The 24,963-nt window shown below is 41.1% G+C and overlaps 1 protein-coding gene across 5 annotated transcripts in view; it reads right to left on the bottom strand.

Moving 5' to 3' along the window:
* adamtsl2 (ADAMTS-like 2) overlaps nucleotides 1–24,963 on the bottom strand; it is a 73,306-nt gene that overhangs the window by 34,699 nt on the left and 13,644 nt on the right. Inside the window, exons 2-10 of one of the 5 annotated variants that reach the window (XM_034230258.1) lie at nucleotides 24,604–24,709; nucleotides 20,980–21,122; nucleotides 20,332–20,407; nucleotides 19,940–20,042; nucleotides 17,348–17,493; nucleotides 14,637–14,760; nucleotides 14,400–14,480; nucleotides 14,040–14,215; nucleotides 12,795–13,098 (exon numbers count right to left, since the gene is read on the bottom strand). In XM_034230258.1, coding sequence (XP_034086149.1) covers nucleotides 12,795–13,098; nucleotides 14,040–14,215; nucleotides 14,400–14,480; nucleotides 14,637–14,760; nucleotides 17,348–17,493; nucleotides 19,940–20,042; nucleotides 20,332–20,407; nucleotides 20,980–21,122; nucleotides 24,604–24,708 — 1,258 coding nt within the window. In that variant the 5' untranslated portion in view covers nucleotide 24,709. Of the gene's footprint in view, nucleotides 1–12,794; nucleotides 13,099–14,039; nucleotides 14,216–14,399; nucleotides 14,481–14,636; nucleotides 14,761–17,347; nucleotides 17,494–19,939; nucleotides 20,080–20,331; nucleotides 20,408–20,979; nucleotides 21,123–24,603; nucleotides 24,710–24,963 lie in introns of those variants that run through there. The other 4 variants (XM_034230259.1, XM_034230261.1, XM_034230262.1 and 1 more) reach the window with 4 other exon arrangements.

The following is a 24,963-nucleotide window of genomic DNA, read 5'->3' as shown; positions in this document are numbered from 1 at the left end:
GATAGGGTTAGAATTTAGGAGCTAATTTTTGGATTATCGGAACGCAACCCTGCTGCAGAGCCACTATTTCAAGTATACCACGTCATCGAGTGGCGCCGAAAGACTGTTTAAATGCATGTTAAATTCGGCGCCACTCGATGACGTAGTATACTTGAAATAGTGGCTCTGCAGCAGGTATACTCGACATTGAGAAACGGCCTCTGTCTGATGGGCGGAACTGTGTTCATGATGACTTATATATTTACTTTTAATTCAACAAGTCCTCCAACTCATACGACCAAATAGGTCGATTGTTCAAGCCCTTATTACGACCAAATAGGTCATTTGTTCAAGCGCTTAGCCTATAATCACGTTTTAAAGTTTTTGACCTCTAGTGCTCCCGTTGATTGCAAACGTTACAGAGGGTCGTTTATTCACAAATACCCCTCTCTGTAAAATCATAAATTGTAGGATAGTTTGGCCATTAAAATGCTTTTTGATTAGATTTCTAGCGAGAAGTGCATATATATAGTGTATACTGTATCTACATCCAGTTGATATGTAGGATCTATAGTTTAATAGATATTACGAAGATGATTTGAGGTTTCGTCAGGAGAGCGTGTATATGCGGCAGCTTCCATGTAAAGTTACGGGTTGAAAACAGTATTTCCGGTCTCGAAGTTTTCATAATAAAACCAATGATCAAATGATTCAACAGTGATATCTGCAGTACTCATCCACTAAAAAACATCAGTTTATCCTTGTTAATTACACGACATTAATTGGTTTAAATTGTGTACAATGCTTTTGTGTTTTTCCCATAGGGTTTTCTCTTTAGATTCTGAGAGACACATTTCTTTTTTCAGAGGTTCTGATAGGCTAAAACATCGAACTACACCCATAATCCTGGATGTTTTAGCCGCAATGCACGTCGGGAGATGGTGTTTATGCGATATGAAATCGGAAAACATTTAAAAAGAAAAAACATAATACTTTATTCCGAGTGTTCTTGCTTTTCTCTTTGGAAGTCATCACATAACGGCATTGTAATACACGGTTCGGCTGCATTAAATATTACACATCTGCCGTAGTTATTTATAGAGCCCTGATTAGAAGACTTCTAGACAAACTGGAAGAAATGCCGCCGAAACTGAATATGTGACGTGGATCATAAATATATCAGCAATTAAACAACATCTTCCATTTCTTTTCACACAATAAGTCTCCTTGCAGTATCAACACTAATTCGGCTGACTTTTATATTTGATCCAATTAGTAGATATGCTGTATTTACCAGGGTTCGTACGGTCATTGAAAACCTGGAAAAGTCATGGAAATTCAAAATGCAAATTCCAGGCCCTGGAAAAGTTATGGAAAACAATATTTTTCCCAAAGTTTTGGAAAAGTCATGGAAATGTAACTAAAGTTGCGTCAAATATAATTTACATTTTATCTAATTGCCGAAATAATTTGCGGTCGCGAGCTGTTATGTGCCATCATGACGCGCATGGTATTATTTTTTAATATATGAAGCGCGAGCTGTGTGCTCGAGTCTTCTTGCCTGTCGGGCCGGCTGAACTCTGCTGCTCCGGGATGAGGGTCAGCTACATTATCTACGGTGTGTTCGTTAACTGTGCGGAGTCACTGTGGCACAGACTGAGCCGCTGGTGAACAGCTGTTAGAACGGGCCGTTCAGGTGTTCCGAGCAGAGCGGCAGAGCGGCAGAGCGTGATGTGAACTGAAAAGTTTTTCTGTCGCAATATCATTGTCACTATCTGCTAACGTTAGCTTTAGCCTTCGTTTTCTAATAGTTTTTTTCATAGGCTATAAACAGAGGTGGTATAAGTATAGATATTTACTAGAGTAAAAGTAGAAGTACTCAGATCTTGTACTTTAGTAGAAGTACTCAGATCTTGTACTTGAGTAAAAGTAGAAGTACTCAGATCTTGTACTTGAGTAAAAGTAGAAGTACTTAGATATTGTACTTGAGTAAAAGTAAAAGTACTCAGATCTTGTTCTTGAGTCAAAGTAGAAGTACTCAGATCTTGTTCTTGAGTCAAAGTAGAAGTACTCAGATCTTGTTCTTGAGTAAAAGTAGAAGTACCAGAGTGTAGGAATACTCTGTTACAGTAAAAGTCCTGCATTCAAAATGTGACTCAAGTGAAAGTATAAAAGTATTCTCATCAAAATATAGTGAAAGTAGCAACAGTAAAAGTAGTCCTTGTGCAGATTGATCCATTTCAGAATAATATATATGATATGTTTTATAATGATTGATCATGAAAGTGTTCTCAAAGCTGGTGAAGGTGCAGCTAGTTTTAATGACTTTGTATACTGCAGGGTAGCTTGTGGATTTACTCCAGGTGGAACTAAAGTCTGATTTAACACTTGATTATATTTCACATCATTCATCCACATCTGTGAAGTAAGTAAAGGTATTAAATACATGTAGTGGAGGAAAAGTACACCATGTACCTCTGAACTGTAGAGGAGTAGAAGTAGCAAAACATTGAAATACTTAAATAAAGTACAAGTATCTCAAAATTGTACCCACGTATAGTACTTGTTGAGTTTATGAACTTAGTTACTTTACACCAGTGGCTATAAAGATAGAAAGACTAAGCCTTGCACAGAGGCATGGAAATACATTTTCAAAATGCTCAACAGTGCTGCCAGAATTATAAACTGACTGCTACACAATTAAAATAAATGCTTTTATATATTTGTATTAGATGTGACTCTTTGGCGTTTCTGTTATTATTACCTGCTGCTTTAGTTGTTCTGACTGCTAAAATCATCTGTTATTCCTCATTTTAAAGCCGTTATTCCGTGGGGTCGGGGGGCTCGGGTCCTTGTCACCTTTTTCATACCTGATGAGTTTGCATCCCTGACTACAGTTGCTTCAGCGTGTAGAAGCTAGTAAGCCTATTTGATTTGTTTTAGATAGGCACAACATGTTTCATATGCAGACCTTATTTTCCTGTTCCATGTTAAAATAAACCATTTTCAGTGGTAATTTTTTTTTGGTCATGGAAAATGAGGTAAAGGTCATTGAGAAGTCATGGAAAAGTCATTGAAAATCATTGGTGAAAAAGTATATGAACCCTGATTTACACCATAACGGCCCGTCCACACAGCGGCGTGCGTTGAAGCTTCCAACGCTTCTGCCCATTCACTTTGAATGGGGTGACGTCACTTTTAGCCGAACTGCATTTTGGGAAGCGACGTGGAGCGTTGCTGGCGTTGCTGGCTTCAAAAGTTGAGCAATGTTCAACTTTTGACGCCTCGACGGAGGCGTCAGCCAATGAAATCCCGTTTATGCAAATCTACCAGTACAATCGCTAGCCAATCAAACCGCGTGTATGCTGGGAGAGACTACGCAGGTCATTTCCTCATATTCAAAAAAATTGAGGGAAAATTCATTATAGCGGTAGTGAATCACCCGGTGCTGTATGATCAGTCTCTGTTCATCTACCGGGATACAAACCGGAGGAGCGAGGCATGGAGGGAGGTGGCAGAGACAGTGGGTGAAACTGGTAGGTTTTCGCCTGTTTGGGGATTTTATATCCAGTTTACTTCGTTTTAACATTGCTATTGCTTTGTATGTCGGGGGCGGGAGATTCATGTGATTGGTTGTTGGTCGCGTTGGTCGCAAAAAATCCCCAAGCTTCAGACACGCCCACCGCCAAGCGTCAACGCACGCCGCTGTGTGGACGGGCCGTAACAGTGCACAGCTGATAGAAAGGGACTTGTAGTTTTTAAAGATATTACTGATTTATTGAACTACCTTTCCAACTCCTCATGCAGTTGACTGTTACAGGTCTATACAGGTTCATGGTACAATGCATAAGCTTCAAATCGAGAGACTGAAACTCTATTTTTCTTTACCGTTATGTTTTAATTTCACAATAAAGTTAATAGCAATATTATGTTTGATATTATTATGTTTTATTAACTAGACCACTGTTTTTTTAACCCGCACCGCCTAGTGGGCTGGACCCGTCCGAGTCCAGTTTTGGATAGTCTGCCGTGGTTCTATTCCATTTCAAAGAGCTGTTTGACGCTCGGCGTAACCTTGTCGCACTGCCACTCCAACATCCAATCACAGAGCTTGAGGACTAGTCACAGGGTTTGTAAAGCAAGGTGGATGTTGTAATCCTAAATGATAGCTGGGGATTCTGGGTAGTGTAGTTTCTTCGGAAACTCTGTAGTGTCTAAACTCCGAAAAAACAATTTGTTTCTCCGAATCGAAGGTTAAACACACAAAAGCATTGTACACAATTTAGACCAATCAATATTGTGTAATTAACAAGGATAAACTGATGTTTTTAAGTGGATGAGTAATGCAGATATCACTGTGTAATCATTTGACAGTGAGGGGAATACTTCAGGTTTTATTATGAAAACTTTGAGACCGGAAATACTGTTTTCACCCTGTGAGGGTTGACGGTAACTTTACACGTTCTCCTGGCGAGACCTCAAATCATCTTCGTAATATCTATCAAACTATAGATCCTACACATCCACTGGACGTAGATTATAAAAGTACAATATACACTTCTCGCTAGAAATCTAATCAAAAAGCATTTTAATGGCCAAACTATCCTACAATTTAGGATTTTCCAGAGAGGGTTATTTGTGAATAAACGACCCTCCGGAGCGTTTGCGATCAACGGGAGCATGTTGTTTCTTACACGACCACTAGAGGTGCTACACTTTAAAATGTGACTCTGGGTCGTATTAAGCTGCTGAACAATCGACCTATGGTCGTTTTTTGTTGGAGGACAGGCTGTTTTAAATCATTGACAGTGTGGTATAATGAGACAATAACAGGCTACAGATGCGGAAATATACACACACATATATATTTATATATTTATATAAATATACGATTTCAGAATCAAACAAGTATCAGAGCGCTCTCATAATAACATAACACAATCAGAGACTGGATATATCCCCCCCCTCTCTGGTCGCTACAATGGAGAAATTAAATTACAGGCCAAAAGCTGTATTTACAATTATTAAAAGTATGCAGAGGAAACCAAACCAACTGAGACCCGTCTGTCCGCCGCATCTACGCACACCTACACACTTTACAACACACACTTTACAACACACACTTTACAACACACACCTACACACTGTACAACACACACCTACACACTTTACAACACACATCTACACACTGTACAACACACACCTACAGCTCCTAAAGCATCAGGTTACAGCCGTTGTATATTTTATTTTGTAAAACGGACAAGTCAAATCAAGCAATCTGATTGGTTCTTAGCCGTGATATACTGAGCATATACCACGGGTAGAATTGTAGTTACTTTTCACAACAAGTCAGTATCCCTCCGCGTCTGATAAAAACTACACATTTGGGCTGAAAAGTAAACTGCCTGCAGTTTGCTTTTCAAACTGGAACAAGAAAGCAGCGGAGAAGTAACGGGGCAGAAACCCTCCTTTTTACGCAGCGGTCCAGACATAGACATCAAACGGCAAAACATATTCAGTGTGCAGTTCCTTTGGCATTAGGGCAGGGATATCTAGATACTTTCCAAGGTTTGACATCATGAATTGTGCTACTTTTAAAGCAAGCAACGATGTTTTCAAATCTGTAATCAAAAAGGTCCGCAAAAACACTATCGACCAATCAGATTGCTTGATTTGACTTTTTATAAATATATTTACATTTCTTCCGTTACGAAACAAACTTACAAAGCATAAGATGGAAACATTTAAGATTAACTTCGACATCCGGGGGGGTCTTACTATGGAGGAGTGGATTGAGGAGTGCCTATCTCCAGAAAAAAAAGCACCTAAACGACGACATGCAGAGCTACGTGAAGAGCAGGTAGACCAACTGGAAAAGTACCACCATTCAAAAGCTGTCTGATGCGTGTCTTGAAACAAAGCCGAGACATTATGACCGTTAGTGGCCACAGGTGCGAAAGCTCTCTCCAGAGCTACTGGAAGCCGAATCTCGGGGACCGGAGAAAGTGGAGCAATATTCTCACCACGCCAAGCAACAGCCTGAGCCTAATACAACCTCAACCTATACAAGTAACCACGTAAGCCATGCTACTGATGCTGGACAGTTTTTCAGTGGGTGCATCATAAACGACAACATACAAATTAATGTAAATAAATAGCCAAATAATGGATCAACGCTCTCTGTCTAATATGTTCGCTAGCTGTTAGTGTTGTTGCATAGCAACCACCTTGCACTATGTTTCGTGCAGAAGGCAACGGAGGGACTATTTTATTTTGAACATCATTATTTACTAATAAAAACTATTTAAATTAGAGTGTGTATTTTTCTTTCATATTGCCACACTTGGTAACCGTTTTATAAAAGCAATAGCTCACTTCAGGCCGTGATATATGCTTATTATATCACAGCTAAGGGGCATGGTTCGGCCCGACGCGAAGCGGAGCTACAACCCCCTTAGCATATTGAACGTTTATGCCGGTGCACTGATGCGAATCGGTGAATCTTAACATCCCTAGTCTGCTTTTTGCTTCCTTTTTGAATATAATGTTTTTGATGGCTGGATCCATAGAGGCGCAAATCAACATAACGGACATTTTGGTAGAGTTGTTATGCTATTGTTAGTCTAGTTGCTCTACTAGACAAATGTATACTGAAACAGGTTAATGTGCATTAGAATAATCTGATTATTGTGTGCTTTCTGCAGTGACCTGATATCTTAAATATACGTAAATACTGTATAGATGAGAGTAACACCTACGTCACTTCCGGGCAAAAAGTACGGCCCCGCCCACTTTTGGGGGAAAACAACATTGTCATTTGAATGGCGGTCAATACAAATTCTGAAGTTTTGCCAATCCGATCAGAACTGTTTGAAAACCGTGGATTTTTGGATCTTCAAAGAGCCCGATTACGATGGCCAGTCAGGCAAACAATCACATTAAATCATTTGAAATCTACAATCAGGCTCGATATATGGTTAAATTAAAATCAGTAGGCGAGGCTGTAATTTCGCCAGCTGTTTTCTTAAATTTCTGATCGGATTGGCAAAAACTTCATTCAATTTGTATTGACCGCCATTCAAATGACAGCTTTGTTTTCCCCCAAAAGTGGGCGGAGCCGTACTTTTTGCCCGGAAGTGACGCATGTGTTACTCTCATCTAGTGAATCAATGCACAAAACATCAATAATACTGAGTTATTATTCCCTGAAGTATGTTGTTTAGGTTTTTGTGCATGTCTATGGTCTGCAAAGGCTAAAAGTTCCGCCCCCAGAGGGAGTTTCTCACCCCCTCCTGCCTGAAACTTCTCCATTGGACTCCTGTGTTTACTTCAGTAACATAATGACATCACTATGTAACACTCACACTTCTGCTGACCCTCAAATACATTGCACTTGATTTGCTATGAGGCGGGACATCTCTAAGTGGTTGACCAATCACAACAGAGCCGGCCAGCTAACCAATCAGAGCAGACTGGGCTCTGGTTTCAGACAGAGGGTGAAAAGAGGTGCTGCAGCACAGGCAGTATGAGAAAAATAAAGAGCTTTTTGAACATTAAAGCATAGAGACATGTCCGAGTAGAGGAACACAAAATACAAATATGAACCCTGAAAATGAGCAGAATATGTTCTTTTTGAGGAGCACTGAGTGAATGAAAACAGAGAGGGAAGTTGTGAAGATGAAGTCAGAGCTCAGCTCAGTGGTCTGTACTATGCTGTCGGCCTTTCATCCTCCTCCCCATCTCGTCTCACCGCCCGCAGCGGTGGTGTAATGGCCTTGGCAGTCAGCTGAACAAGCTGAGAGCCCCAAGAAGGCCATTACCGCTCATGTTTGTGATGCAACCGATTTTAAATAGGGAAAAAAATACACCATGAAACTCTGAATTTTTCATCTGCTGCCGATCCATTTTATGTGTCTTTATCATCAATATTGCAGAGCTCCAAAGGGCTATCACGCACACACAACGGAATATCAGTTGTAAAATCTGACCTATTTTGTCATATCTGCCAGTGAAACACTTTCTGATTTATTTTTCTATTTTTGCTTTCTCTTCCTTTCAGTTCTTCTTTTCCTTTTTCACAGACAATATATCGGCATAGACATTATTGTCTTATCACAGATATATTGGTTTTGGCCTTCCATGCAAAGGTTGTTTTTTTTGTATCATAGTAGGCATCAATCATTTAAGACTCTAACCTCAAAGTGCTATTTGCAGTGGTGGAAAGTAACTAAATGCATTTACTCAGGTACTTAAGTACACATTTGAGGTATTTGTACTACACTTGAGTTTTTTCTTTTAATGCATTTTGTTACTTTTACTACATTCCTGTGACAGCTGGCATACACTTCAAAAAAGTTAAGATGAATAATATGATGTGTTTGTTTCAAATAAATTACAGTTCACACAAAAAAAGACAAACCTATTAATGTATTGATAAGTAGATTGACAGAAAATGCTTTGAGAAAGTGGAAAATTCCACTGAATAACAGGAAAACAGGTATTAAGTATGCTGGCCGACAGGTGCAAAGCACTTCAATGCCCAAAAACATTTTCATTGGGAGAGACGCACTACAGTTTAAAAAAAGATACGAATATAAGAACACAAATATGCCAAAACACATGAACATGAAGAAACATCTTCACCAACTTGACCAACATGTGCATCGTAAACTAAAGTGTAGTGTTGATAGAATAGGGGGGATTGGGGTGCCATAAGAATGTTTTGTAGAGCTCTTTCACCCGAATATGTGTGCCAAGCAGGGCCGCCTGCATGGGGCCCCGCCTTGCGCAGGGGGCCCCGCCCAGAGGGCCTCAGCTGCTGTGCGCAGTTCTCCACTCAGTTCTCCGCGCACCCCCCGCGAGAGTGAGAGGTGACAAGAGGCGTGTTCACACCGCAGTACTTTTCCCACTTTAGTTCCGATATAGTTCCGAAATGTTGCGTTCACACCAAAAAGAGCCGGAACTAAAATTAGTTCATGAGAACCTTTTCACCCCCTTTTCCGTCCCTGCTAGAGAGCAGGGACTTTCGTGGGAGAAAAAGGTTCCTATTTCTGATTGGCTGGGCTGATTGCAAACAATGCCCGTAAACCTCCCAAAAAGTGATGTGAAGCCGCCATTTTATTATCCCCGCATTAGCATTATTAGCATTAGCCCAGCGCAGAAACGCAGAGAGACTAACTTATGGCAACACAAAATAAAACATGGGAGCGGTGGAGATGAGGAGGTGTCGGCGTTCTGACGATTTACTCGGAAGGCTTCAGTAGAAGCTGCTGGGAGTCCCAGCAGCTTCTACTGAAGCCAGTCCCCAACTCCGGGGACTTCCGGCCGGGGACTTTGGGCGGCAGTATACGCCGTGAAGTGGTTTGCGGCCTGCCAGTAAACCCAAAGCAGAAGAAGAAGAAGTGACGTCAGCGGCTTCATTTGCCTAATCCTCCCCCAGGGACTTATTCCGGTGTGAACGCGATCCGTACTTAGTTCATGAGAACTAAAGAGTTCACAGAACTAAAGAGTTCTCATGAACTAAGTTCTGATGAACCTTAGTGGGAAAAGTACTGCGGTGTGAATGCGCCTAAGGGGAGCACGTCTGTAACCCGACACCGTTGCAATGGACATCTGACCAATCACGGCTTTGATACGCCACTAGTGCAGGTGAAGAGATGTCGGTGAAAAGACAGTTTCAGTCCGGCGCAAGCAAGAGGGAAAAAAAACAAAACTTGAAGAAACTAGAGCATCACTCGAAGGTGGGTTATTGTATGAGTCAAATGTACAACTTGCGAATGTTGTATAAGTCAAATTGCCAATTGCCATATTAAAACATCAGCTGCAATTCACGACATGAAGAAGGCAGTCTCTGCATAGCATATAGGCTAATGGAGATGCAGTTATTTCCAGCATTCTTTATTTACCATTCATTCAAGTATGTTATGCCTTTTATCTGCTAATGAGGAAGAATGCTACACTGTCTGTCTAGTTGGCTTACATAACAGTTAAAGTTTACAGCCTAAAAAACATGGAGCATTTTTTCCCCTTTTATTCATTTTTATGTCAATTTGCACATTTCATGGTGATGCTCAGCCTCTCCCCCATACTTGCCAACCCTCCCGATTTTCACGGGAGACTCCCGATTTCATTGCCCTCTCCCGGTTTCCTCCCGGGGTCATATTTCTCCCGCATTTCTCCCGATTTCTGACTAAATCAGATTTACATTTACTCAGGACTGTTTCCACTCTGACTTTAATACAGCTACACCATTGTTTGGTTTCCATGGTAGCACGCGCAACTGAAAGTCTGAGAGGGTGAGGAAGATAGTCACAGAAAACAGAACAAGAATCGACAACTCGACCCACTGCTCACTCCTTTCCTGTAAAATACAGGTCCAGCCCACACATATGCTCCATCAAGGATGGTGCTACAGGCAGCAAGGCAGTGCACTTAGAACTACAATAAGCATGTTAATGTTAATCTAATATAGCTCCGGCGATCCACTAGCACCCCCCCTTAACTCCTAACAGTCATCATCATGTCAACCACAACACAGAGAAATACTGATAGAAATGTGTGTGTAGTTGTTGATACATTGCTGACAGAGTGAACTACATTTGAATACAGATTTAAGAAATATCAGTTTTTGAGCATGTCATAAGCATGTTTTGTCTTGACTATATTACAACTATATTATAATAAAATAATATAGTATTTATATTATTGAATTGATTATGATTATTATTATTAATAGAAGTAGTTTATTTGCATTAATTATATTTTAATCTTTTTGAGGCTAGTATTTGGCAGGAAATACAGACGTATTCACCTGTAAACGCATACTGAACTTAGGCACATTTACCATTTACCTCACTGTATAAAAAAGTAACTGTGTTGATAATAATAATAAACAGGAATTATATTTGCAAAGTAGCCTACTTTGTTTCCCAAAACATTTGTTTCACTCCTGTCGGTTGGGGGGGGGGGGGCCTCATCTCACAATGTCGCTTGGGGCCCCAAGTTGGCCAGGGTGCCAAGTTTCGAGTCCATCGGACTTACATGGAGAGAGTGATGGCCAGGCCCGGACTGGCCATCGGGAGGACCGGGAGGTTTCCCGATGGCCTGGCCTGTTAAGTGGCCTGCTGGCCTGAGGCCTTTTTTATATATGTATTGTGAACGCAACGCTGCGCAAATGTGGGTCTGACTCTGCCTCACAGAGGGTGACTGGCTGTCTACATGATGTGGCCTGCCGACATGGCCACTTTCATACAGATCATACACTAATGCCCTCGATTGGTCTCTGTGTGTTATTCAAGCTCGGGAGGGTGTGTGTTAGTGTATGTGTGGCGCGAGCGAGCGAGAGAGAAAGCGCGCGCACCGGTTACGTGTATTGTTGTTGTTAGCATCTGGTGCTAGCTAGCGGCGCTAACGGATATAATGAGCTGTCAACAAGGTGGAGGAGAGTCCTCTCCTGTCAGACTGAGAGACTAATAACTACAGCTCAGGTGAGGTAAAGGACTCTCTGAGTGTTTAGATAGTTAACTTAGTCTAAGTTATCTCTGTGGGTCTCAAACGGTTTGGTCACCATTTATGTAAACATATATTTCCATTTGAAGGGGGAGTGATTAGTAAAATATGCATAAATAATAAAAAAAAATGTTAACTAGGTGAAAAAAGGTAAGATAAACATTAAAAACGTGTTGAGAGCTAAAACTAGTCGTTGCTGCTGCCTCAAAGAGGAGGAGGGGGGAGAGGGGGGAGACGGGTGAGGCTGGTTCAGGAGCCCAGGCACACTCACAACTATAAATGAACCAAAAACAAGTTTCAATGTTTTTTCATATTGGATATGGTATGTTATTGGTTATGGCCATGTTCTTATTATTTTATGATTATTTAAATGTATACAGTCCTGTTTCATATGGATCTAGTTTATTTATTTCCCCCTCAAAGTGATGCATTAGAGTGTGTATTTTCTTTTCATATTGCCACACTTGGTAACCGTTTTATAAAAGCAATAGCTCACTTCAGGCCGTGATATATGCTTATTATATCACAGCTAAGGGGCGTGGTTCGGCCCGACGCGAAGCGGAGCTACAACCCCCTTAGCATCTTGAACGTTTATGCCGGTGCACTGATGCGAATCGGTGAATCTTAACATCCCTAGTCTATGCATTTTGTTTCCTTTTTGAATATAATGTTTTTGATGGCTGGATCCATAGAGGCGCAAATCAACATAACGGACATTTTGGTAGAGTTGTTATGCTATTGTTAGTCTAGTTCAGTGACCACCAACTGGCGGCCCGCGGTGATGCATTTAAGTCCAACATTTAAAAAAAATCTTAACGGGGGAGCATGCCCCCGGGCCCCCCTAGAGGATTTGAGGTCCACCTCCACTTAAAATATGTTCACATGGATAGGTAACTAAATAGATTTGCACTTTTTAAAAAAAATAGTAACCCATGTCCATATGTTTATTCTGGGGTAGTAGATTTAAAGTGTAGGGCTATCACTATGGGCAGCAACGCTGTAAATATTGACAAATAAATCCAGGAAAATGGCACAAAAGAAAACTGGTAGTGGCCTGGCTGGTGATGGCCTTTCAAAACTCGTTTTAAGAAGGGGGGCACTAGAGCGCACGGAGGAGAAATCAGAAAACTGATCCTCGAAATGTTTGCGTTTAAAGCGCAGCATAATAATAATCTGCGCAACAGTAGGTTTTCTCGAAACGCTTTAGTGCTCGAGCCCTAATTAAAAGTTCAAAATGAGCTTTACTTGAATCAGAACTAAATACTACACTAAATAACACAGAGATCCAATCTGATAACAGTCCTTACCTGTCAGTTTTGGGCCAGCTGCTCCATCCTGGTCGCAGTCAATGGATGCTGTCTCCTCATACACCTCGTTGGTCTCCTGGCCCTTCTGCCCGTCGTCACCTCCTGGCTCCAATTGGCTTTCAGGGGCCGCTTGGTCATAATTACTGGTGTTAGGAGACAGCAGGCCCCCCGTCTCCACAGAAACCTCTCCGGCGGAAGTGTCTGATCCGGTGTAGACGGGAGGAGGCGGGACGGGGGGCAGGGAGTTTCGGAGGATGGTGTATTCGTATGTGATGTACGGTGTGCGGCCATTCTGATTCCACACCTGAGTGACGACAGGGAAATGTCAGTTTAGTTTACACTGGTGTCAACAAGTTAACAAGAACAGCTGATAACAAAACTAGGAGCAACGCTACACATACTGATTTCACAATAGGACCTTTACAAAACACATATGTTGTTCCTGTTCAAATGTTGAGCTTAGTCCTTTGTTTTTAAACCTCCGGAACTCCTGAACTACCATCCATTTTAACGTGTTTCAGAATATCCTATAATATAATACCTAATAAAAGTTTGTGAAAAAGGTTTACTTTATTTATAGTATGAATGAACTTTGAAAGAGGTTTGAGCATATTTTGTTAAAGATTATGTTTCCACGGGACAACGTGCAGCGCAGACTTGCGGGATGGATTGCACGGTTGTTAAAGGCGATTTAATGGAACAATGTGTAGAATAATCACAAGGTAACAATGGGGTCTCGGTAACAGAATCTGGATTAATATTTGATCAGCACGGCCAATTTTTACAATTGAATCAAAGTTCTTAAGCAATGAAGGCACATGGTTGACACTGTAATACAGACTCCTCTGTTCTGATTGGTTTTTGGTTGGTGGGCTGGAATGCTATTAGGAAAACTAGAGGAGAAAAAAGAGACTGATTGGTTTTGCAATAGAGTGGTGCTCCTATCCTAAAACTCTGAAGTAACTTTGCATTGTACTACTTCCGGTTCCCTTGTTTCCAATTCAACAGTAAAAAAAAAAAGGAAGCCTAAAAAAATGGTTTGTGGTTAACACAAGCCTAAGAGATTTTCACGTTTCGTTCTCCAACATAAAATCCGTCATCACACAGACACAAGACTGCGTTTAGCTTAGCAGTGATGGGAGGCCATGCGTTAGCTTTTAAATCCTGCCGATTTCATTTATACTTCAACATCGGGTCCCTTTGATTATGATATAACAGATAGAGAGGCTTGAGTGTTGAGTGTACCAGAATATTGATGGCCTGGTCGATGGGGCCTTTGGCGACGATGTATTCGATTCCGGTTTCGTACACATCCATAGGCCGGCGGTATTTAAAGACGGCGCCTGCTGCATGGAAGTTCTGGGGACTGTCTACCTTGTAAGCTCCATTAAAGAAGAAGTTACCGGCCTGGTCAGTCACAGCTGGGGGACAAGATCAATGGAAAACTCTGAGATTCAAGTAAGACATTTCTCTCGACCAGGTTCAAAATTTGACTTAAATTCCATTGAACATTTCAAAGACAGTCAAGCTTTTGTGCGTAAGTTCGTGTGTGAAATCAGGAAATATACATTGTTTGTGTGGAGCAGAAAAAGAGGAAGTGCCCACCGAGAACATCGGCCGACTTCTTCCTTTCAATGATCTGGATGTCCCAGGATCCTTCAGGGATTTGAGTGATAAACGAGTAACCTTGACGAGGCAATCGAAAGTGGTCAGTATCATTTCAGTCTTTTTCATTTGATGTTGTTTATTTAACAAAGAAGACTTTTTCTGGTTGAACTAAGGGCGCCATTTAAAAAAAACATCTGTAGGAGGATAGCCTGGGATACTTAAACTCCAACTCACCGAGAGTCATGGCCCCACGGCGGAAGTTTCCGTTGACTCTGCTGCAGCTGCTGCCGTCCCCTTGACAGACACCACACTTATCCAAGGTCTTGGAGGAGAACAGCACTCCGTCACATCCGATTGGCTGAATGGCAAAGCAGGAAGTCAAAGAAGATAGGATTACAATTATAAAATATCTTCCTTAAATCATTACACAATTAATTAAATATCAGTTACAACATGGTTATGATGCAAATATTTATTATCATGAGATTTCATTATTATTTTTAATGTGTGTACTTTTATTGACTAGTTATTGCTATTAGTCTCATGTAAAGAGCCTTTGAGTTCTGGTCAAAATAAATGTATTATTAATGTTATTGTAATTAGTGATGCAAAATAACTACTATCAGCAATGAATTCAATTATTAAGGAGGAAAGTACTCATTACATTCACTTATTTGTGTTATCTGTTATTGAGTGTTTTAAAACATTTGAGAAATGTTTTGAGTTGATCAATAACTGATGCAAGACGCTTTACACATTTGACAGTGATTTAATCTTGTTTTTTCTCCTTTCTTTTCAAAAATGACATGTAGGAGAGCTGAACACTTAATGACACAACTTGTATTGTATCTTGTCACTATGTTATTGCAGTGACTGCATCCTAAACAAAATTGTTTGAACGGATCCCAATTGTAAATGCGCTTCAGACACCATCAATTCTCATAAAAGACACTTATTATTTCACTCTAAATGCTTGTAACTATAACAACTGATCTTTGGCTCTTTTGCATACATATGGGCTTTTTTTGGTCTCATTTGTAAATCTTCCTAAACGCCATGTAAGCCTTTTGTGAATGTATTTGTTTTGGGTTCTGCCAGTTGTTGATCACTCATAGCCAAGTTGTGGGGTGCCAAAAGAAGAGTTTTGTTTTACCACTAACAAAGCCAGTTATTCTCTGAATAAAAAATAAAAAGGAAAGGGACAAAAAAAGGAGTTGTTTAAATTCAAATCTCAACTAGGGCTGCCCTCAAATAGTCGACCAACTGTTAGTCGGCTAGAAATGTCCTATGGTGCGTTCACACAAATCGCTTCGCGATTACATGTAAAGTTAAATCTAAAGACACGGATAGATGCAAATTAGTTTTAGCTGCGCAAATGATGCGATTGACGCGACTCAAGCGTCAAATTTGCGTGACGCGTTTGCTGACGACACAACCGGCATCGGCTAGATCACCGACGGCAACGAGACGGCGTACAGAGAGGAGGTCGAAACCCTGACATCTTGGTGCCAGGATAACAACCTCCATCTCAACGTCAGCAAAACCAAGGAGCTGATTGTGGATTACAGGAAGCAGCAGAGAGAGGGACACGCCCCCATCGCCATCAATGCGACTACGGTGGAGAGAGTCAGCAGCTTCAGGTTCCTCGCTGTCCACATCACTGAGGACCTGACATGGACTCATCACACCACCACCATCACCAAGACAGCTCGACAGCGGCTTTTCTTCCTCCGCAGGCTGAGGAGGTTCAACATGGACTCCAGGATACTCTGCAACTTCTACAGGTGCACCATAGAGAGCATCCTGACCTTCTACAGGGGCACCATAGAGAGCATCCTGACCTTCTACAGGTGCACCATAGAGAGGATCCTGACCTTCTACAGGTGCACCATAGAGAGGATCCTGACCTTCTACAGGTGCACCATAGAGAGGATCCTGACCTTCTACAGGTGCACCATAGAGAGCATCCTGACCTTCTACAGGTGCACCATAGAGAGCATCCTGACATTCTACAGGTGCACCATAGAGAGCATCCTGACCTTCTACAGGGGCACCATAGAGAGCATCCTGACCTTCTACATGTGCACCATAGAGAGAATCCTGACCTTCTACAGGTGCTCCATAGAGAGGATTCTGACCTTCTACAGGTGCTCCATAGAGAGCATCCTGACCTTCTACAGGTGCACCATAGAGAGCATCCTGACCTTCTACAGGTGCACCATAGAGAGCATCCTGACCTTCTAGAGGTGCACCATAGAGAGGAGGATCCTGACCTTCTACAGGTGCACCATAGAGAGCATCCTGACCTTCTACAGGTGCACCATAGAGAGGAGGATCCTGACCTTCTACAGGTGCACCACAGAGAGCATCCTGACCTTCTACAGGGGCACCATAGAGAGCATCCTGACCTTCTACAGGTGCTCCATAGAGAGCATCCTGACCTTCTACAGGTGCACCATAGAGAGCATCCTGACCTTCTACAGGTGCACCATAGAGAGCATCCTGACCTTCTAGAGGTGCACCATAGAGAGGAGGATCCTGACCTTCTACAGGTGCACCATAGAGAGCATCCTGACCTTCTACAGGTGCACCATAGAGAGGATCCTGACCTTCTACAGGTGCACCATAGAGAGCATCCTGACCTTCTACAGGTGCACCATAGAGAGGATCCTGACCTTCTACAGGATCCTCTCTATGGTGCACCTGTAGAAGGTCAGGATGCTCTCTATGGTGCACCTGTAGAAGTTGCAGAGTATCCTGGAGTCCATGTTGAACCTCCTCAGCCTGCGGAGGAAGAAGAGCCGCTGTTAACTAAGCTGTTTTGGTGATGGTGGTGGTGTGAAGAGTCCATGTCAGGTCCTCAGTGATGTGGACATATTCTCCTCTCAAGCTACAGATTGAGAGGAAGTTAAACAACTACAAAGTAAAGAAGAAGCTGGACTCACCTCACACTTACCGTCCACGCAGACGCCGCGGTAACTGCTGTACTTGCAGGACGTGCCGTCTCGTGCCGTCTCCATCAGCTGCCTCTGGCCGTCGGCCGTGGTGCAGTGGAGGTCACAGGGGTTACTGGAGATGTGAACGTAGTCGTCTGTGTGAGGAACACAGGGTGAAGGTTACTGTCTTTAGAAGCAATAAAAGACTATTTACTTTTACCGACATACGGCTAATTACTGTTGTTTGAATGCTAGATGTTACATATTCTTCCCCAGCTGGCTGCTATGTTCCTGTGTCTGTCTGCTGTTTAGTGCAGGTTTGCTTAAAACACTCTCCAACCATTGCTGCCAACAGAAAATCTGACACCAAAACCTAAAAAGGGTTAAAACTCTGAGAATGTATCCTTTGATTGACTGACTGCCAAATTCAATGCAGGAACCATGGGAAAGGAACATTAACCTTTAGTTTAAACCCATTTTTGGCAACAGACTATATTAATATAGTAAGAAAAGGTAGAGATCTGGTATCGAACAGGTCCACTTTTACATTTTTAGATTACATGAAAAATCACATTTGTGAACAGGCACAGTCAATATTTCTTTTTAAATGTAGGACTAATTGTTCAAATTATTACATTTTGTATTTGTCATATACATTGATTCTTCTTCCTCTAGAGATGGAGCCATTTTACAATAATAAATTCAGTCTTTTGGACATACAGTATAATCAAATAGATATATGGAAATGTTATGAAAAACTCAGCCAAACGGAGACAGATTTTGAAAATATATTCAGATTTCCACTGTTGTTAAAAAAATCCTATTTTCTGCTTTTACTAGTTAATTACGGTGGCCGACAGGTGCAAACGCGACTCAACGGCCCAAAACACTTCCATTAGGAGACACGCGATGCAGTTTCAGAAACGATGCAGATATAAAAACACAAATGTGTCCAAACAAATGCAACTCAAGAAACATCTTCACCAAATTGATAACAAATGTGGAGCATTTAGAAAGCATTCACCAACTTGACGAAACATGACAGTTCACGAACTTTATAATCCCTGAACGTCAACAAGCTTTTTAATGTTCCTGTTTCAGTTGTTTGTTGAGCTTCTTGCAACGTTTCTAATTTGCGACATTTCATTTATGCAGTGTTTTTAGTAAACACTGGACATGTTGATGAATGTTTTCTAAATTCTGCGCATGTGTTGTCAAGTTGGCGAAGATGTTTATTTTATTTGCATGTGTTTTGCCATATTTGTTTTTTTTTTAGGGCTGTCAAACGATTAACATTTTTAATCAGATTAATCACAGCTTAAAAATTAATTAATCATGATTAATCACCATTCGAACTATGTCAAAAATATGCCATTTCTTTATGTATATTGTTGTGGGAATGGAAAGATAAATGAAAGAAGGCGGATATATCCATTTAACATACAGTATGTATGAATTATAACGTTTTTCTGTGTGTCAAAATGAAAGACAGCCCACACACCTATCAATCATCAAACCGTGGGGTCTTAATTCATTACGTGTTGATTTCTATCAACGGGGGAGTACTTCAGGAAAGTCGACGGGGGGGGGGGGGGGGGGCTAGTGGAGTACTTCGTGACCACAGAGTGTGAACGTTGTAATCAGCTGTTTCAGCGCAGTGCTCCAGTGAAGGGGGGGAGTCTCCCTCCGCAGCCGGTTGGCGTAGTTTTGGCACAATTCCGTTGTACAGACCGACGTTAACAGCAGCCCTGTCTGTGCACACGGAGACCGACTCTGTCGTCCGGTCATCTAACCGCCTTCTGGAAAAGCTTCACAAGTACGTCGGTACGCAAATGCGCTTTGTGACACAAGTGACGGTACGCATTTCAGATTAGGCACATAACCTACTAGTTATGTGCACCCCTGTACTACAGCAAAAGTATTCTCCGTCGGGACTTCCTGCAACAACACCACGCCGTTATCTTGATTCTGATTGGCCAGAAGACATTACCAAAGATGTTCTATTGAGAAGACGATCACTACGTGACAAAAGTTTTCAAAACCGTTTCTGGTCTTCGGTATTTCCAGACAAGTGGCTACTGAAATCAATCTTACTAACTGCCGTCTGTGCAATTCTCGGCCCGAGTTGGAGGACTTTATTTTTGTTTACTTTAACATCATTTTTCATGGTGGGGATAAGCCATTTCTTGGTATGGGTGTAGCCTACCCCAGCCATACCCTGACGCTGGTGGGATGAATGGGGCGGGCCATTCTGCGCGTTAAATGCGTTAAATATTTTAACGCAATTAATTCAAAAAAATAATTACCGCCGTTAACGCGATCATTTTGACAGCATTAGTTTTTTTATTTGCATATTTTTTTAAACTGCAGCGCGTTTCTCCTAATGGAAATGTTTTGGACTGTTGTAGCGCGTTTACACCTGTTAGCCACCATAGATAATCATTTATTGAGAACAACAAAGTGGTTCAATAAAAAATACTTCCAAATCAAAATGAGAAGCATGTTTTAGACTAGCAGCTCAGACAGCAAATACCACAGTCACCTATGGTCTGTTTAATATGATAAAGTGAGGTTGTCAAGGTGTTTTCTGGGTGTTAATACCAGGATATAGGGGTTTCCATTGGTAGTTTTTCCCATTGTAAAGCTGCGAGTTGAAGGACCAGCACTGCTCCTCTCTGAAGCTCCTCCCAGTGACAGGACATTCCTGCAGTGCAGAGACAGCACAGACCATTAAAACAGGTCTGTTTCACACTTGTTAAGACTCGGTTTAACAGTATTTAATACAAATAAAGAAAATATAAACGCTTATTTGTGCAGGGATAGTTTTCTGAGCCCCGCCCAGCTTCACTTTCAAACAGCTACATACAGTCACGCCTGAAGGCCGCCAGCACCAATCACAGAGCTTTACTGTCAGCTAGTCAGAAGGACTGTGCTTGTTTTGATAATGATGTGAAATACAGTAATGAGAAATTAACTAGAAGCCTGTGACTCACATCAGTGTTGCAGAGGTGATATTTCTTTGCGGTTCCTGTACAGGTCATGTTGTCTTTCCCAGCAGCAACTTTCTTTCTTTGGAAAAAAACCAAACATTTAGAGAGATTACATAAAATTAAAAAAAGATTTGACAAAACCATAATGAATAAAACATCAGTTTTAGGCTGTCAGCTGTTCTTATATTAGAGTTGCCCTATTCTGCTAATGTTCACATTTAATATTTGTATGTTGTGCTTCTACTGTGACATGTCTCCATGCTTTAATGTTCAAAAAGCTCTTTATTTTTCTCATACTGCCTGTGCTGCAGCACCTGTTTTCACCCTCTGTCTGAAACCAGAGCCCAGTCTACTCTGATTTGTTGACTGACCGACCTATGTTGTGATAGGTCCACCATTTAGAGATGTTCCGCCACTAAGCCTATCACGTACAGTGTGTTGAAAATATATCAAATAGGAGCGCGAGTGTTACATATGATGTCACTAATGTTACGGAAGTAAACAAAAGAGTCAAATGGAGGCATTTCAGGCGTTTGGGAGTGTGTGGGAGAGAAACTCCCTCTGGAGGGAACACAGGGATATGCTTCATGTTGTGGGGACAGAAGTCTGTTCAGTCACATTGCGAGAACTTAGTTTTATGAGAGAACTGACCTCTGTTTGAGGCAGTGTCTCTCCTGTGACATCACTCCCCCTCCACAGGCACGAGTGCAGGCTGTCCACTTAGCCCACTCCCCCCACCAATACGTGGTTACCTCCAGCTCGTCCTCCAGACTGTTGGACACCACGCCATCCTCCTGTAAACATACAAACACACACACATGCAGATGATTGTAATTGATTCTTGTAGCAGTAATCATATTAACACAATACTTAAATAAATAAGGTGTGTAATATTCCATTTATCCAGTGGGGGACCCAGGCTGTCTGAGGGGTAAGGGCAGAAAAGATAAGGGGACGCAAGCTGAGTGCATCAGTAACCAGCAAGCACATATTTTCGCGCGTGTAGGGCAGCCTATGTCATTAACCGATCCGTACTGGAAACCCGATCGGTTCTACGCACGTCCTGGGATTTAAATAAAATGATGTTATGTCTTGTTTGACGAGTTATAAAATAGAAGACTTAAATTACCGTATTTTCCGGACTATAAGTTGCGCTTTTTTTAGCTGTCTGGCTGGTACTGCGATTTATACATTGTATTTTGTCTGACTACGTTCAAGCTCCGGCAAATAGATGGCACTGTATACAATCGTGACAACTGAAAACTGCTGTACCACCGAAGAAGAAAAAAGTCACGGCAACCGGGAGGATGCGTCACGTAATGTGTAATTTAGGATGTTGTGGGATGGATCGACACAGCATGGGCTTCAGTGAAGACCGACACCATCTTGTCGGGATTCAGAAGGCCGGTCCAATCGGAGCTCATTCTGATGGTGAGTCTGAGGACAGCCCGGAGCAGGACATGCATCGACATGGAAGTGTTTAACAGCGACACAGAGGATGAAGACTTCAGTGGATAAATGTGACTTATACACCGAAGCGACTTATATATATATTTGTTCTCTTAACGGCACATTTATTTACAAGAGCAAATGATACACAGGTGCAACTTATAGTTCGGAAACTACGGTAGTCCTTATTAAAATTAAATACTTTCTTTCCTTTTTTGGTAAAGAATGTCAAAATATGGAGCTAGTTTCGTCATGCATTAACAAAGAAAAGCTAGTTAAATGCTTGCATAGCTTAAATAAAGTCATTCAATTATGAACAATGAAATATATATCAAGGTATACTATATGTATTCAACGTTGGAAGAAGTGAAAGAAAGAGCATTGTAGTTTGACAACGTGGACCAAATGTAGATACTACAAATGATATGTAGATAACTGGTACAGTACTGCAATATATCATAACAGCATATCAAGTTTTTTATATGTGCAAAGTAACTAGTAATTGTGAGTGTTAAAATAAATGTAGTGGAGTAAAAAGTAACATATTTGCCTCGAAATGTAGTTCGGTATAGAGACTCAATAAAATGAAAACACTAAGTAAAGTACAAATATATCAAAAAAGTATTTAAATACAATACTTACATATGCTCAATTACACCACTGTACTTATTTGAAGTTAAGATAATAAAAATATATATATTTTGAAGTAGACCATTGGATTTTGTCATTGAGTGTATCAATGTGTATTTCTAAAGATGTGTTATCAAGATAAAGTTATCTTTTTTCTTTGTGTATATAGTGCCCTCAGTTCGGTATTATATTATTTTTGGATGTTGTTGTTGAAATAGTTGTTCAATAACGTTATTTTTAAAACTCTGAGACTTTCTCAACAACGCCGTAAATCAATATTTGCGCACATGCACAGAACCGATCGGGTTTCCGGTACAGATCGGGTAGTGAAAGGCTATACTGCACTGCATTCTGTCTTCTTAATTGAAAGGTCCTCTAGGGCGCTTCATTCAGTTTTCTCCACTGAAAGGCACCCTAGAGGTCAAATTATCCCATTTTGTCCATTGGAAGGTCACTCGGAGAGCATTTCTTCACATGTTCTCGACTGGAAGGGCCCTCAGAGGAACAATGTTATGACCTCCACTGGAATGGAAGTTCTTTACACAACTTTACTGTGAAAGTTTTTTCCACTTCTGATTTAAAATAGAATTGTGTCTGCCATTGAGCTATTGTGATATAAAAACATAAAACTAGTATTTGTTATAGTTTAAGAAACAGATGCGGTACTTTCAATAATGTTAAAACCATTGTACAGTTGATTGAGTCAGAACAGGGGAGTATGTCACATCCAAATAGAATCCCAATAAATGATTGTCACAGTGTTTTGTTCTGGGCCACCGACGTGTGAAGACGCTCAGCATTTCACAAATTCCTGATGTGCCTACTAAGCAGCATTAATTTAGGCCAATGGATGTGTCCCTTTATTCAGAGAGATTCATCAGGGTGACCGCTGGAATGTTCACTGAACTCCTTGTAAAGGTGTGAGACAGAGCAGCTGTGAGGAAGGGCTAGAGACACTGAAAACACCAGACAGACCAGTAAGTGAGAGAGAGACAGGAGATACGATGGTTACAGAGAGAATTGATAGGAAAGAGAAAGGTTAGAAAGAGAGAAGAAGAGTAACTGATTTGTCGACAGCAGCTTATCCGAGTCATCAGATGACTTTAATGCCTTTTTATAATATATTTTGAGAGCAGTCTCACTACAACAATTGCCTGTTTGAAACCATTGAACATAATGATATAAACCTGTCTGTTAATGAGACAAGGTATTCTTGGTATAAACAAGAGTGCACGTCCTGATAATGCTGCTGTAGGGACCTTTGAGGTGACTCTATGAAGGAGTTACAGTACATCTCAATGAACTAACAATAGAGGTATCAGCAGGACGTTTTTATAAAAAATTATAACCCCCAGTGAATATTGCATCAGAGATCAGTTTAATACAATATGATGTTACTTAATCATGATGTGACTGAACCTGAACTTAGTTACCATCTGGCAGAGGTGAAATATGTGTACTTAAGGAGACCCTCTGGTTAACAAGGGTCAACATTTTAACAGAGATATCCCCATGAAAGTAGTTATTGGTCACATTAAAACAAGTTATCGGCTACTTTACCTGAACATTGGATAAACCCAGGTTCAAAATCTTTGTTTGACTTTGTTGATGTGTTAGAGTCAATGGTGTTTCAGAGGGAATATTAGATATCTCTTAGTATCACTCAATGGAAACGTAATGTCAACAGCCATAACGAAGACAAACTTTTCAGCATGATTTTAAAGAATGAAGAAGATGGCTGATATAAACTAAGCCTACGCTTCACTTAACAAGATAGCAGTGATATTGTGACCGGCACTCAGAGTTTTTAGTTTCATCGCATGTTGCATAGTCTTGCCGTGGTGTTGGAAAGCAGCTTTGTAGAATATATGGCTAAGCATTGTTCCTTTTAAGATACTAAAAGTAAAACAGCAAATGTCCAAAATTCTCCAAAAATTAAGAGGTTGAACTATATCCATTCAGGACTGATGGGTAGTTCCTAAAACCTCTAGATATTAAATATTTCCTTAATCTGGTAGAAACTTTTCAGATGTCTTTTCTACCTGATTTAACATTTAGCTAAATGTTTTTACTTTTCAGATTTGGTATTTTGTAACCTATTCTTTTGACTTGCAAATCATCAATAATTAGGCTGCAAACTAACCGATTTCCAAAAATGTCTGAATATGTCAAAGTAGGCGAATGTGTGATGCGTACCTGCAGCATCCTGGTGGACGGGATCCCCACTGACACTGCCAGCGTCAGAAAGCCAAGAAGTACCACGCCCGTCTCCCTACACTGTTCCCACGACAACACCCTCATCCTGGTGAATCAGAGACACAGACAAAAATAAATACAGGTTTGATATGTGGACCTTACTGGTACTAAAGGTATCCATGAGAAAGACATTAGACCATCTCCTCCAGGCACTTTTCCTTTGTGTGTAAAGAATATATAGTTGTTTCCTTTTGGACATGTAAGATGAGCAAAACTTGCCTGGGAACTAAAAGAATCAGACGAATCTGCGAGCTCATGTTTTATTTGCGCTGGCAGATGCGTCTGGCCCGCTTCCACTTG

Source organism: Gymnodraco acuticeps, unplaced genomic scaffold (genome assembly GCF_902827175.1).
Source record: "Gymnodraco acuticeps unplaced genomic scaffold, fGymAcu1.1, whole genome shotgun sequence".
In the NCBI taxonomy this organism is placed as follows: domain Eukaryota; kingdom Metazoa; phylum Chordata; class Actinopteri; order Perciformes; family Bathydraconidae; genus Gymnodraco; species Gymnodraco acuticeps.
Note: the sequence above shows the minus strand (reverse complement) of the source record. Positions and strands in the feature narration are given on the sequence as shown.